We start from the raw sequence: 16,237 nt of genomic DNA on the forward strand, positions 1-16,237 counted from the left end.
TGGGGCAGAAGTACAGTACCCCTCATCTCCTACTAACACAATCCTCACACTTCCCACTCCTTCAGAATCAGCCTGGAGCTTCAAAACACTCCTTTGCTGGAGAAGCAAAGCCATAGCAGCTTGTTCAAATGAACAATAAAATGAATGGTCTAAGTTGACCTACCAAAACATGGAGTCTGAATGACAAGGACAGCATGCATCACAGGAACACCTCACCCCTTTCCAGGCACATCCCAGCCTCCTCAGCTTTTCTGTCATTTGGGGTTGTGATGGAGTTGGCAGAAAGCCCCAACAGCAGCGCTCCCTGCAAACCTCTGGAGTCCCCTGTCAGCATTAGTGAGCATAAGCAATCACTCTGCACAGGCAGCCATCTGCTGCCAGGCTGGGAGGAGGCCGAGGGGGCTTGCAACGTTGCTCTGACCACTTCTGGATCACAGTCAGCACCTGATGATCAAATCCAGCACCTGAAAGGGACACGCTCCCACTGGCGCTGCTCAAGAACAGCGTGATGCTCTGCCCACAGGTGGGAAGCTGGAGGCTCTAAGCCAGAAGGATTGGAATGTAGTGAGAACCTGGTGGCAGCTTACCCAGAGAAAGGGCCTTGCCACCCTGCAGCAAAAGAATTCCGAAAGGGAGTGAACACAGACCAAAGCAAGACAGAAGGAATGCAAAAATATGGTACAGGAACCAGGCTGCACTAGGTCCACAATGATTTTTAAAAACAAAACAAGTCCAATCTGGATGGAACGTGACTAAGAGATAGTGCCCAATCCCTACTCAGAGGAAATTCAGGTATTGTCCTGACAGGGGTAAAGCCAAGCACCTGCAGCACCATTCCTTCCCACAAGCACCAACAAGATCTTCTGCAGCTGCCCACATGCTCCCTTTATTATGGAATGCTGACCATTGGCTTTTCACCAAGGTAAGAGACTGACCCTACAGCCACATCAGCCTGTGGGCAGGGAGAAGCTGGAACAACAGTCAGATCCCTGCTCAGAAAATGCCAACACTGTCCTCAGAAAAAGCTTGTGACTGCTGTTGCCAACTAGCAGCACCAAGTGCATATGCTGCATGTGGCCACATCACATCAGTGTTGCTGGCACCCACAACACCTTGAAGTGCAACCTGGACCATCCCTTCTGATTTAAGTGAAGTGAGTAATAAATAACACTGTGGCAGCACTGATTTAAGTACCAAGGTCATGGTATTTGTTCACACAAAAGCTATCTTGCTTTCCTATCAGCACAACACATAACCACATGAACCACAGATCTCTCAGCCTGTAAACAGATTTTATCAGCACATCTCTGAAAAAGGCCACAGCAATGCACATAAGCCATGCTTCAGCATCCCTTACATTCCAGGTGCACCTGCAGATGAGCAGAATGAAGGCTGTGCTGTACTGTCTCAGCAGCTGGAAGAGACAAGACTGGACAGGGAAGAAGGTACAAGTACTGAGGTAAGTGCACACAAAATAAGCTTTCCCGTGCTGGCAAAAGCTTTGGAGGGCATGAGTGAAAGCTGCCATCAGATTAGCAGTGTGCTCTCTCATTACCAGAAGAGAATGAAAGCACTTAAACAACAGAGGCAGTAAAAACCATCATACAGAGCACAACTCCAGTTTTACCTTCAGGGACCTGCAATTTCAGAGCAGCCCTCAGAACCGAATTATCACAAAGGGCTTCCCAGCCCAATGCACAGCCTCTGCAATGCCCTCGGGCTATTCTCCAGAGCGCACCCTCTCCAGACAACAGACTGAGGAACATCCTGAGCAAGCAGGGAGCTGAGACCCTGCCAAACAACTCACTGAGCCTGTGACCCAAAAAAGCAGCAAAAGGGGCACTGATGCCAGAAATTTCCACACACCATGTGACCAACTGAAACCAGATGGACCCCCCCCCCAAGCCCCATTCTTCTCAGGCTGTAGGTACTGCCTCTGCACCACCTCTTTTCCCAGTCTGGGCTGAAAGCTACTGCAGCCACTGCTGCTCATAGCGCATCCCACTTATGAGGCTCCTCCTGTCCTCTGATGATCCCAGACTTTGCTGTATCACTCTCAAGACAGATCTGAAATAGGAGAATAAAAGGGAAAAAAAAAAAAAAAAAATCACTTCTCAATCCATCAGTGTAGCTTGCAAAAGCACTTCTCTAAAGAGCTGTGCTAAGCAGCCACTGGATGGTAATGGCTCACATCTACTCAAAACAGAAAGCACATCTGCACCTCGGAGCAGACAGGCACTTCGATGCTATGCTAAAGGGTAGGGCTTAGGAAGTGGCAGATGAACAAAACAGGAACAGGATACAAGAGAGATGGATGCAGAAGAAATAAGGAGAGGAAGCTTAAAATACAGGCTCTGACTTTGAAAATGAAGCAATGCCTTGTCATTGCTCTAGATCTTATATGAAAATAAACTTACAAAGAAGTGACAACAGCAACAGGTTTCCATAGCAAGAAACAAATGAGCTGCTTCAACAAGGCAGCAGATGAGAAGCCTGAATCTTTTAAGAGTTGGAGGAGCACATATTCTTGAAAGGGAAAGCACACTGATGGAAAGACTCAAAGATTAGGACTAGCAGACTGATGGGACAGCCTCTAATCTGAATTTAAAGTCTGTTTTTTCTCCCCATAGCACAGCAGAAAGCCACTATGTGACTCAGAGGGAGATCTTCAGAGCCTCTTGCTGCAAAAACTCCTCTAAAAGTGCCAGGAATGCAAATAGAAAAGTGCTGGTGCTATGGAGATCCAGCATCAGCAGGCATCCAATGAAAATGGCTCTTTGTGCTCATTAGTCAATTAGAGAGACCAGGAGTCTATAGGAATGAGATTAAAAAGAAGGACTTCCCCAAAATTCAAACCCGTCAGATTAATTCTCACTAGAAGTAAGAGCAAGGCAAAGAACAGAAAGAAGCCTAAGACCAAGAGGTGACAGGTATCATCAAACAAAACTAATTAAGGAAAAAGATATATAGCATGGACAACCAGCCACGGACATTGCTCAGTTGCTGACCATTTATTTTGCTTTTCAATGGCACTATTCCTTGACATGTTGGAGTCACTGTCCCTGGAGATGTTAAAGAAATGTGAAGATGTGGCACTGAAGAACATGGTTAGTGGGCATGGTGGGGATGGCATGGTGGTAGGACTCAGTGATCTTAAAGCGTTCCATCAGCTTTAACATTCAAGTACAGAAAGGAAGATGAGAAGACTTACTCTTAAATGAATCCTATTTCTGATCGGCTTTGTAGGCATGAATGTAGAAGCTGAAGAGCAAAACAACATTCAATACTTACCTGCGTAAGTAGCCTTATTTCTGAAATTTTCTCCTGTTTCAATGATTGCATATAGGTAAAGACTTTCCAGTATCAAAGCATTATGAAATGGGAAACTGGGAAAGGAAGATTTCATTTAAAACTTGAAATTTGGAGGCATCCCAGAAAAAGCACATAGTAGATTGAGCACCTCCAGAACCAGAAGATGTTTAGATAAACAGACTTGAAGGGACTGCCTTCCCATCCCTACCTGGGGAACAAACGCTGAAGGATGTACTTCACCTTTATGTTACTGTATTGCAACATCTTAAATAGTCACTGGGGAAAAAACTACAGGAATGACGTAAGACACAAAAGCAGGAAAGTGGGATTCAAGCCAACCAAAAATCAGGCAGGCATTTTAGCCAGATGGCACTTATTCTTCCCATTAGGCTGATGTACTAACGCCAAACATGGGCACTGTGGCAGCAAATGGAAATCACACAGCTTTGTTTGTATTTGGGACCTGCTGGAAGGGGAACCATGCAATTAAGCAGGGAACATCTACTCGAAGCCAAAGAAATACGTACTTTTTCTGAGAGCCCTACTCTACATAACTCAGTGGGAATTACTGCTACAATCAAACAGACCTCAGGAATCACAAGACAGGACTGAGACTTTGCTTCACAGACACACAGCAAAAATGTTATCCTTCATTCAAGCACTAAGCTCTTCTCATCGCGTTCACACAAGAAGTACACTTTGTGCCTTCTACTTACCACCTCAAAGATTTGCTAGCAAGAGTTTCTATTTCATGCAAATTTCCTTTTACTTTCAGAACTCCTATTAGTTTGCTAGTAGAAATAATTCAATAAACAATCCAGCCCTCTGCTTGATTTCACATCTACCAAATAGCATCTGAATGCACTAAACAAGCAACACTTATTTGTGATGCTGCAGCATTTTCCAAAGGTCTCCAAACTCTTTATAAACACTGACTAATGAATCAGGCAATATTTATCCAACTGCCTGGCAAACACAGACACACCTCTTTTTAACAGCAGGAATGAATAGCAGTAACTCAACAGCCAAGCTGATAACCACTGCTCTCCAGAAGACCAACCCATCTCTCTGGGACACTGATGAGACTTATCAATGCATAGGACAACACCCTACTCATGCTACCAGTCAGCTTAAGCTCAGCAGTGAACAGCAGGTATTACAGGGAGGAAGTAATGAAATCACAGAATGGTTGGGTTGGAGAGGATCTTAAAGCCCGCTTGGTCCCAACTTGCTGCAATGTTCTGGTTGCATCCACCAGCTCAGGCTGCTCAGGGCCCTATCCCACCTGGCTTCAAGCACCTCCAGGGATGGGGCATCCACAGCTCTTTGGGGAACCTGTACACAAATAATATAACCAAAAGCTAACAGAGAGCTCTGTTTCAACCCATAGAGACAGAAAGAAGCGACCACACAGGAGACTACATCTCAGCAATTTTCTATCATCTCTCACATATCTCTTCATTCAACATCAAGCATCTCCGCAAGGAATTCCTAATTAAGACACAGAAAGATGAAAAAACATTTTTATACTGTTTGTGGGCCTTCTATTCATAACTGAACTCCATGTTTAATTACATACGGAGCCATATCTCAGCACAAAGGAGCAGAAGGCAACTGCTCTAATGCTGAATGGGCAGCACCAGAGCCAAGGCAGAGCAGGCACATCCCAGTCCCACAACCCCTGAGCCCAAGTACTCTGGTATCCCTGCTATCCCACTGCAAAGCCACAAGTCAGATGGCAGCCTCCTCTTCTCCACACTAACCACCTTAGCAGGATAAACAGTATTCTTTCCCAGACCGTGCTGAAAATCCATCTCCCTGATATTCCTAACGCTATCCAGCCTGGAAGTGGAAGCTTGAGTCCAGCCTCTGTCCCAGCCTGCAAACCCAACCAAGCTGAAATACAGGCTGCACATACCATTGAGACTTAACAATGAAGAATGATTTCCATCAATGCAACAGTATGCTTTTTCTCTCACAAAAATTAGGCAGGAGGGCGGATTAGAAGAAAAACAAAGAAAAACCCAAACCCACAGCCAGTAAAGAATAAGACTGCTGTCACTGCCACAGGGAACAGACACAAACTACAGCTCTGAACCATACACCAGCCTTGCCAGTGCTTGGATCTAACAGCAAACAAGTCTGCTGCAGTGGGATGTGCAGAATAAAGCCAAAGTTCCCTGCTAAACATTACTGCCAAACTAGCCATTTCCTGTCAATATTTGTGAAACAAATTGAGCTTGTGTTGTAAATATCCCTGCATCTGTGTGCTGTTTGTTTCAGTATGAAGAGTTGCAAATAAGCCTCACAGCATATTTGTGCTGGGAGAATGGCCTGAGAGCCTCTGGCAGCACTTAGCTGTTCCCAGAGCCTACAAACAGCCCTTTGTGACCAGGGACAGACAGCACTCCTGCATCCTCATGTTACCATCGCATTGAGGCAGGCAGCAGTTTGCAGCCACCTGCATTAGAAAAAAAAAAAGCCATAAGGAAAAAAAAAAAATCAAGGAAAAAAGAAGTTTTAATGTCATCTCAGTGCTAAGAGGTTGATTTCAGAACGCTCTATAGGCCAAACAAGTAAATCAACCATAAAACTTGGGTCAGGCTCAAGAACGAAGTCCATCATGTTCAATAAGGCATCCTCTGCCACACACCAGCCCACCAGCTCCATGAGACGGGGCTCCAGGTGATGACACCTCTCTGCAGGAGGTAGTAACAGAACAAAAGTCCCTGACAAAAACCCAGCCACAGCCAGACAGACCATCTATTTTCTTCCCGGCTCTTCCCATCTGAGTGATCCAAAGATACACTGCTCAACCCTCCAAGAGAGAACTGCCATGTTCACCACACTCTGTCCACAGCCCAGCCCTCAGCAGAAGGAAATACGATTGGCAGACTACTGGCAATAAAGCACATTTTGGGAACCTGTGAGTCTATTCTTACACATCTTAGAAGCTCTTATAGCATGACCGTCAACATGTTGCCTAGCTGTCATGGAACAACTCACCTTTCCTTCAGGAAAGGAAGCTCCACTTAGTTCCCCATCCTGGCAAGCCAGGAGGCACAAGGACCAAGCTACTTATAAAATATATTATTAAAGAATTCCTGGAGGAGACCTGAAACACATCAAGTAACTTCCTTAAAGTCTGTTTTAGATGGAAACATTTATAAAGAAAGAAAAGGGAAAGCACATTAGAGTTTGAGTAATCGAGTTGATTTTACAGCAAAAACGAGCATATGCATTACCCTCCCCATCACCATCACTTACAAGCTCAGGAACAAAGACTGAACTGTTAAGTGCCAACACTTTCCTGGATTTCAGATGGAAGCCCTCCACATTGCATCTTTCTTTCCCCAGAACTAAAGTAAATCCTGGAGATTTATTGCAAGCTATTGGTTATTGCTTAGTTGCATTACAGCAGCATTTTGAAGGGCCAAACAGCCTCATCGTTCAGCAGCTGTACACACACACAATAAGAACCAACCTCAAAGAACAGAGGTGACCTGAAATAAAGATGAAACAGTCACAAAAGCAGCTGATAAGAAACCAAAGCCAAGAACCTGGTCCAGTACCCTATTTGCTAGTGTTCATTACCAGCACCAGTAAGTTGTCTAGCAGCACTTTTGTTAGAAAAGGAACCTGGAATTCAGACTTTCTCCTCTTCAGTGTCAATGCATTATTTGCTGGCTATTTGGCAGGTGGAAATAGGTGTGAACTGTGATTCACCGGCAACTCATGCTGGGTCACTACTTGATAGAGACCAGCTCCAAAATCAGCTTTAAAGGAAGTGATGTGATTTGCAGAGACGACAGATTTGTGCACAGTACACAATTTGTTCGTTCCACAACAATCCACCCAAACACGAAGCCAGCAAGCTGTTCCTCTGCAGATCAGGGAAGGAAATTTGCCACCTGTAGGCAAAGCTGCAGAGGCAGAGAGGCTCTACGATACATAAACTAAAACCATAGGTAACATGTTCTTCAGCAGACACACACAAGAGACTTTCAGATCTGCAAACCACAGAGCACAACCTACAAGCACACAGGAAGCTCTCTAGAAGAAAGCACGTTTTCCTGAGAAACAGAAATGGTTGGGTGCTTCAAAATCACCCAGCCCTATTGCACATGCAACATCTGCTGTCTGAGCAGAACTGTGTTGCCCTCCAGCTGAGGCGTAACATGTGGGATTCTTCCTCACCCTACTTGTGGGAGAGCTGCAGCAGTGTTTCTATGCTACATGGCCCCCATAAAAGGCAATGCCATTGCTGGGGTCTTCAGCTTTGGGCTGGAAACACACTGTCACAGAAGTGACAAACAGCCATAGGGGAAAAACAATCCCCTACCAACTGCACAAAGGAAGAACAAAGGCGGTAAGACGCAGGCTCCCTGTGGTTATGCAGAAACCACAGAGAGCGATGTGCATTCAGCCACAGGCAACAAGTTTCAGAACTACCAAAAGAACTAAGTCAGCAATACAAGCCAAAAGGTGGGGGGGGATAAAAAGCAGCAAATCACATACCCACAGTCTATCCAGCTTATAGTACCTCGTCCTTTCACCTCCTGGGCCACACTGGACAGTAACCTGAGTGAGCTTTCCGCAGCAGCAGCTGGAAGAAACAAAAAAAAAAGTCACCAACAGCATTATTACTCCACAGAGAAGAATACAATGGTGCATTCCTTTGTTCTGAAGCACTGGAACTTCTTCTCTAATCTGAAGAGACTGCTAAGAGAAGGATCAGCAAAATCTTCTGTAAACCAGAAGAAACACTGACTACAGCAGGTGGCTCCTTCCCTTCTCTCTCCCCCTTAACATTGAAACTTGTACTTTCATGAATCCCTTGACCTCTACCTATAGAGCAACACTATGTTCTTTTCTGCAGCCCAGCTTCTACCCAGCAGTGCCTTTTTCCTACAGCTGGGCACAAACTGGTCTGTACCACTGCTTGCTAATTACAGCACTTAAGAACTTCCATCAGATATAAAGGCAATTCATTCAGTGTCCCTAACTGCCTCAGTCCCACTCCTGCAATACTTACCTAATAGCAGGCTGTTATCCTCATATTAATCATGGGAAACAGCCAAACCAGTGGTTGTGGGGAGCTCAAAACAACAAGCAGAAAGCACCCAGAAAAGCTCCTTTCAAGAACTGGCTGCACACTCAAGTGAGATTTTTACAATGGCCATGCCACGTGTGAAGTTCTTACAAAACATCTCCATTCCAAACACTCTTATAAATGGTATTAAAAATAAACAGAGAAGAAAAACGGGATGAGCACTCAAGAAAGAAAACAGACTCAAATAACAGCTCCCCAAACGGTCTCTAAAGGGGACTGTTTCCTGCCTCAATAAACAAAATGTAGAAATCCTTGAACTACTTTACCTTTAGCTCTTTAGCTGTTCCACAGCTTGATCAACTAATTTAGTACAAGAGCGAGTATACTGGGTTAGGTCGTACATCTATGTAGACCAATAACTTGTCTCTAAGAGTGAAGAACATGAAAGCCCATGGCCAGAGGTAGACCCAGCAGGTAGTGTTAGTTCTGTTTCCTCCAAACATTTTGTTGTTTTTAGAAATTTTTATCCCACAGTTCCAAAAGCAAAAGCAGCTTTTCCTTGTATTCAACAGTCTTTGTGGGTCTTGATGCCATCAAAGCCCCCAGCCCACTCCTGTTGGCTCTCAAGAAAATCCTACCCCAAAGTGCTGGCGATGCACAGCTGTGGTAATGCACAACAGCCATCTCTCCCCTACATGGGGACATGGATACAAAGAGGAATTATTCCTGTGCTCACAGCACAACAGCTCGACAAGCTCTCTTTAAAAGAGGGCAACTGAACACAAGTGTTTGGGACTGGACAGACTCCTCTCATAAGGCTCACTAGTTGAGCAGCCATGGCAGGACATCCAGCTGGAAGGATAAACTAAGCGTCCCCTCTAAGTGAGGATATTTCCTGAAACCAACACATTTTCTGCATGAGATAGGAATGCTCATCTAGTCATGCTCCACTGAGAAGCAAAGCCTTGTTTCAGCAGCATGACTGGTTGCTGGCCAATTGCTCATCACAGCTAGAGGGAATGTATCTGGGATTAGAATTTCCTATCTCTGTATTCTCATCTTCTTTTCACCTCCCCTTTTTTCTTAACTGGGTGACAGTTACGCAAGAGCTTTCTAATTGTGCAAGGATCACTGTGTGAGGGAGAAGCATTAATCCCACTGCCAGCTCTGCATGCGGTGCTTCAGACCGCTAAAACCAACCAATTAAATAATAAAAACAGAAAAAAAGAGATCTCCACAACACGCTTTTTGAACGACGCCCATAGGGCAACATTTATTTGATGAGTGTCAGAGCCAAAGTGTGCTGGATGTGCTACTAAAAAAAAAAGGAAAAAAATCAAAGCAACCACCACTTAAAGTATTAAGCGTCAAAAGAAAATTTTCCCTTTAAAAAGCTGAATAATACAGCTGTATTTTTTTCCTTAATTTAAAGCGTTCCTTTCCAAAAAAATCACTGTTCAAAACTCTTTTCTGACTTCCACTTTGAACCTGTTACTGAAAAACCGTTTGTCCACGTTTTAGTCTTCAAAACTGCCCATTAGAACAAAACGCAAATATTTTAACAAAAATTGTCACATCTGTCATTTTAACTGTCACAGAATAAGCCCGTCTCTAGGAAACAAAGTTAATTATCCCAGCATCCACACGTTTTTGTCTGCAAAATTCTCTGATACTGGGGGTGGGGTTAGGTCTTCACATACGGCCCTGGTTTGCTGTGCTTTAAACCCAGAGCGATCTGCTTGATGTCACTGCCTATGTCTGAGCTAAGACCTTTGCAACAGGCAAGAAAGGGAGGATGCAACCCCCAAACAAAACTTAACCTTGTGCCACTTGTCCAAGAGGGAAAAAAAGGAAGCAACAACAAAATAACAAAAGACCCAAACAGTACTCAGAAAACCAACTCAGCAATGGGCTTTTCTTCCTGACCTCCAATGTCTTGCATGGCCACAACTGAATCCTGAAGTTGTGCACGGAGCTTCATCATTGTTTCTTTGTTTTATTTGGTGCCACAGATAAATAGCACAAGAAAAAAACTCCCAAACAAATGTGGTGACAAAGGGAAAGAAGGAGCAGAACACAGCAAAAGGAAGAGCAAAATGATATAGGCAAGAGAGAACAACTATGGAAGCCTGAATGAGAGAGAAGACAGCAAAGAGATTCAAGGGGACAGGTGGCATGATGTGATGCGAGCCATTTTCTTCCTCTTACATAAGCAGCTCTTTTTTTTAATATATTTTGTTCATTAGAGTTGAAAGACAACCACGGGACATCCAAAGCTGTCAAAAGCAAAGACGGGCTGATTTCAGAACTGCAACTATTCATTAAGCCTTTCAGTGCCATCAGCAAATCGAAACTCACCAGCTCCTGCGATAAGCACACCAGCAAGCTCTGACTGATAGCTTTTATGAGCAACCATTTTTTGGACACAAAGCCAGGAGGTACATTTTCACCAGTGTGACAGAGCAATTAAAAGATCAAATTAAGAAGCCCCTTCTATCTTGAGGCATCAGGAGTCCCTGCAGTAGAACAAAGGACACTACTCCTAAAGAAGCCCTTGTGCTGCACCTTGCAGTCACATAAAGTAACACAGAGCAAACAGTGAGGACAAAGAGCTCGGTCATTTGAGAAGAACACACGGATAGCCACAAACACACCCACACCATTGGGCTGAAAGACCTGGGTCATTCAGGAGGAAAGGAACTCACCAGATTTGGAATACAGCACTAGTACGTTGTTTCGTGTCCTGAGAAGCTTCTTAAAATCCTTGTGGTCACTTATTTTTTCTATGAGAGGAGACAATTTCAACGAGTACCCAAACGCCAGCAGGAATGCCTACAGAAAAACAAAGCCAGAAACATTAGGAATAGTTCCCACACTGAGAAATAAAACACAAACTGCTCCTGAAATTGCCTTAATCTGTTTCACAATCTTGAGATGTACTGCCATAAATAAACTATTGTGTTGATGTGACCAGCAAAACAAATGAACAAAAGAAGTCATAACCATGATTTACTGAAAGTGGACCAATACCTCTCCCAGCAAGCAATCTTAGGTGGAAAGATGAGGTAAACAGCCGCCAGAAATATGTTTTCAGTTAAGAAGTCATTCCCTTTAGAGGTTTGTTCCTTAGTCAGGTAATTAGATAAAAATTCCTACATAAATTTAATATATCGTAACAAGAGATACAGCAAAATACCACTTTGAAAGCCCTCTTTTCCCTGGTTCTCTGAATCCTTTGAAAACCCAGCTGAATATTTCCATACCCTACAGAAGGCAGCAAAAGCCATGCGGTTAAATAACTAACCCAAGCTGACACAGAACAGATGATGGAAACAAAAGAATATCCAAGCAACTGTGCCTGCATTAAGAGGCACAGCCCCATCCCAACTACCCTTCCCCAGGGGATGAGGGCTCAAATCCCCACCAGCCACGCAGCATCCCAACGCCTTTGCCACAAGATTGGGCTTGGCTTCCACCAACCATGCATCCACTGTCCTCACAGGCATGTCTCTTGGTCTCTCTGTACCCAGGCAAAGAAATCACTTCTTTTGTGGCATCTTCTAGCCTACTTAAAATCACAGCTGCTCCACGGCAGAATTAGACTTTTACTCTGCCATAAAGGAAAACTAGCAAAACACAGCCATAGCCTCGCCGGAGCCTCCAGTGCTCGTTTGTGCTGCAATAATCTTCAATAATAATAATAATCTTATCCATAAGGCTACGCCGCCTCCCTTCTGCACAGTAATGAATTCATACTAATGGAATGATTATGGGAAGCTTAGCTGGAGAAATTATCTAGTTTACATTCACCTTACAGTAAAACCTTAACACTTAATTGCTGGGCTAAAAGCTTTCATTCATTTGCCTAACGCACACAAGAGGTTATGCAGCTCCTCAATTACAGGACTAATTTTGATCAGGTCTCATTTCAGCTGGGCTGTAAAACTCAAGTCTGGGGTGGTGGGGAAGAAGCACGGCCCTGTTCCTTGCACCCTGTGTGCTACAAATCGCTACAATTCAAAACAAGGCACTCAGCCAACCCAAGTCAGAAGATGCCGCCCCAGGCATTGTTTCATTACAAACCCAGTCATTACCTAACACCATGTCAATGAGGCAACTATGAAACACAGTTTGAAAGAACCGAAGTTTTTTCACGCATGAAACAAGGAGGTACATGGAAATGGCTGAGCTGGAAGGGCTGCCATCCTCAAAGCAACCTCAGGACATGCTTAAGAAAAGCTGCTCTAAGATGCACCCGCAATGTACAATGCAAAAGTATAACAGGCGGCAGAGGCTGAGGGCAAACAGGTCAACCCACTGCATGGCACTGCTCCATTGAAACCAAATGCTTTATGTCATCTGGTACACTCATTCCTCCAAACCCAGCTGTCCAGAGCTCAGCCTTCCTCCTTCAGGCTGATGAACGTGAACCACTCATGTATTTTGTGAGATAAACACACAGTGCTGCCAATCAATGCTGGCAAACAGTTGTGCGAAGCGAGGTGACAAAGTCATTCAAATTCCTGCTTAAAACTCATTGCAGTCAGGAGCTGTACAGGAAGGATTAATCTAACATGGATTTATGAGCAGATCTCTTTAATCCTAAATATTTTTTAAACACTTTCCCCACAACATTCATGCAATCATTCGAGTATCCTACTGTTTTATTTCTATCTTCAGTTACAGGAGGCTAAACTCAACCTGCACAGAAAGCAAGGGAAAAGCAAAACTGCAGCTTGTTCCCTTGGTTTAGAAACCTGCAGTTAGATCAGGAGAAGTAGGTCTGAAATCACTGCTGATAGAAAGAACTGGAATAAACAAAAAACCAAACCAACACACAAAAGCCACTTTCAATATGACACCACATGGTATTATGAACTTTGCTTAAAGCATCCATAGAGTCCCACCCATAGCTTGAATGCACATGTATCTCACATCTCTTCCAGATGGAAAGGCTGTTCAGGCCATTTCAGAGGGTTTGGGTTTTTTTTTTTTTTTGCTGTTGTTATAATGGTAGAGCTATAAACCTTTTGAAAAATTGGATTCTGGAAACAGTGACAGCTTTAACTACTGCCTCGGCTGCGTTGCCACTGAGAGAAGGCACACCGTGCTGGTGGAACTGCAGCACTTCAAGGGAAAAGCACAACATGCTGCAAAAATACACTGTTACCTCACCCCATTTCTCCCTGGGTACCACTACGATGCTCACATCGCTGTGGTCTGACTGCACCACTCCTCCCTGATGCTCCAGCTAGGAACAGAAGGGAACTGCACACAAGCACGTCTATCAGCCTCACTCAATAAATCATCATTTCCCTTTAATTAAGATTAACGTTGCAGCCTTTTTTTTGGTCGAAAAGCCCAATCTGATCTGAGCCGAAAGCACCAGCAGGGCAGCCGTGCCCTGGCTGCCACCTCAGGCAGCAGCACAGCACCAGGAGGTTATCAGCTGCACCGAGGAGTTCTCGCCTTCCAACCAGCATTGCACTGTGTTTGCAAACCGATAAGAATTCAGTAATTCTGTGCTCTCTGGCTTTCTCCTGCAGAAATGAATGAGGGCACAGTGCTTTTTCTTTAAATCAAAGGCACAAGAGGAGAAGAGCTCCTGTTAAAAAAGGATGTCATGGAAGTCGCCTGTTTCTCCTGGGCAGGAGGTTCCTTCCACATGCATCACACCAATGGAACTAATAGACAAACTTGCAAAAGCCTCTTGTCACTTCAGCATCTTAGAGGTTTAAGATCTATTCACAACCACCACGGAACAGCTAAGGAAGACTCCAAATGTTTCACCTAAAAGGTGAATAAGAAGCTGCTTTCCTTGGCAGCCTTCAAAGCAGAAGGCACACATCCCTCCTTGAGAGGGCTCTGCTGATGAGGAACTGCGGTAAAACTGGGAGATGGTCTGTTCTATTTCATGCCATGTTTGCACAGTGCCCCACAGAACAGGCCCTCCCGAGGTCACTCTGCAAGCTATACCTGGCACAGCCATCACCCCACAGCCTAAGGCACAGGGGACTCAGGTGAAGACCTTCAGAAAAAGGCATACACAACACAGGAAGGACAGTGAAATGCAAACCTGGAGCACTTCTCATCTGCGTAGCTCCCCCAGCTCATGAGCTGAATGAGAATTTACTTTGACAGTGCTGCTCTGCGTAGGTCGCACGTCACTCATGGGATCGCAGTGTCTGATCCGAGATGCATCAAGAATTCCCAGGTAAAACACAGGTGAACCAAATCCCTCAAGACAACCAATTCAAACCTGCTGGGAGATGCTGCTGTTTGAATACAAGGTACAAAACACGTGCTCTGCCTCTGCTCTTCAAATCAAAGCCTGTATTTAAATACATAATCTTGCAAGCTAGGTGAAAGGAGTCAGAAAGGTTTAATTCTCCCTTTTCTTCCCCCGCTCCCCAGCAATTCCTTGCAGAGCTGCTGTGAACACACATTACCAGCAGCCAGGCACTCCACAGCCCCACTGTTAGAGCTACACCTGAGACAAACCTGAGCCTGCAGAAACCCAGAGGCAAAGAGAGTTACAGGCAAATAAGTATTTGCTAATTATACAGCCAGGACCGACACTATTGAAAACACAGTCATCCCTCAGGCCGTGTTTTCTGCAAATCACCAAGGACCTGAGAAAGCAGAGTTTACTCCCCAAGTTGTTACAGAATGAAAAATGGGAATACTTTTTAAGCCGACACAAGAACATATTTTCATATTTTACATCTATTATTCAAATTAAATGGAATAAATGTTCCATTCCTACAGAACCTCAACCTTAATTCCCACCTCAATTCACAACTTGCTCCCCCCAAAAAAGCTGCACAACAGCATGGACTCTTGCTATGGACAAGCAACACAGCTGGAGGAGAAGTTTGTATCAAGGGCAAAGGAAACAAACAGTTTTAAAAGCAATAAAATACAAACCCAAGTCCAATAAGGAGGAACCATCAGAGGAGCACAATTGCAAAACCGACAGAAAAACTATTTCCTATTCTCTCATTTCCAGTTCAAGAGCATGAAATATGCATTTCCCTGGACACAAATAATGCTTAAAAAACACAAAGGGATACGTGGCTGAAACAGTGCTTAAGTGCTTGAATCCATATGTCAACATGCAATTTTTATGCGCGCACTAACACTTGCATGTATAATTAGGGAGACAATTTGCACACCATTCATCAGGAATAGCTTGGGTGATGTGAACGGCGCTGATTGCAGCGCAACTGCTGCTCTGCAGGAACACAGTCACCATTCCAAATGCCCGTCCTCCAGCAACATATTGACTTGGAGTTCTGTCTTAGCTTAATCACCCACTGATGTCATTTTCATTCTGGGACAACAGCGTTCAACCCACTGCAAATATGGTCAAAGAGTGACCCTGCGTATACGAAACAGATTGTGTCTGACAAGGCATTTTAGGGGAATTTAGCTGAAGACCAAACCTGCCTCGGAATTTCAAGCAGCAATGCAGATCACAGAATTTAATTTCATAATTGATTTCTTTCAGAGGGGAGTAGTTCACGTTCTTAAAAAGATAGCTCGCCTGCTACATTAAAGTGAGGAGGGGTAAAACAAAAAACAACAGCAAGAAATCCTAATAACAAGACCAGACTTCACTTTTCCTTTCCTGCTTAGCCCCCAAAACAAACCAGCAGGAAAGCACACACTCCATTCTGGAACGTGAGTTTGAAGGAATATCCCTACACGTGGGACGCTGCTCTGTGAGCCTGCAGACAGGCCAAGAGCACAGCAGCACTCCAGTCACCTCCAGGTGAGAGAAGGAGGGGCACAGACATGGTGCTCCCTTCCCCCCAATTTGTTCTAGCTTAAAAATACAAGATGTTCAAATCCAAAGCTCTCTTGTTTATA

The 16,237-nt window shown here is 44.4% G+C and overlaps 1 protein-coding gene across 2 annotated transcripts in view; it reads right to left on the reverse strand.

The window, feature by feature from the left end:
• Positions 1–16,237, reverse strand: part of PDIA5 (protein disulfide isomerase family A member 5) — a 90,673-nt gene that overhangs the window by 70,300 nt on the left and 4,136 nt on the right. For both annotated transcript variants that reach the window (XM_032445970.1, XM_032445969.1), the window contains exons 2-3: positions 11,071–11,197; positions 7,831–7,918 (exon numbers count right to left, since the gene is read on the reverse strand). In XM_032445970.1, the coding sequence (XP_032301861.1) occupies positions 7,831–7,918; positions 11,071–11,197 (215 nt within the window). The remainder of the gene's footprint in view (positions 1–7,830; positions 7,919–11,070; positions 11,198–16,237) is intronic.

This window comes from Coturnix japonica, chromosome 7, assembly GCF_001577835.2.
Source record: "Coturnix japonica isolate 7356 chromosome 7, Coturnix japonica 2.1, whole genome shotgun sequence".
NCBI lineage: Eukaryota > Metazoa > Chordata > Aves > Galliformes > Phasianidae > Coturnix > Coturnix japonica.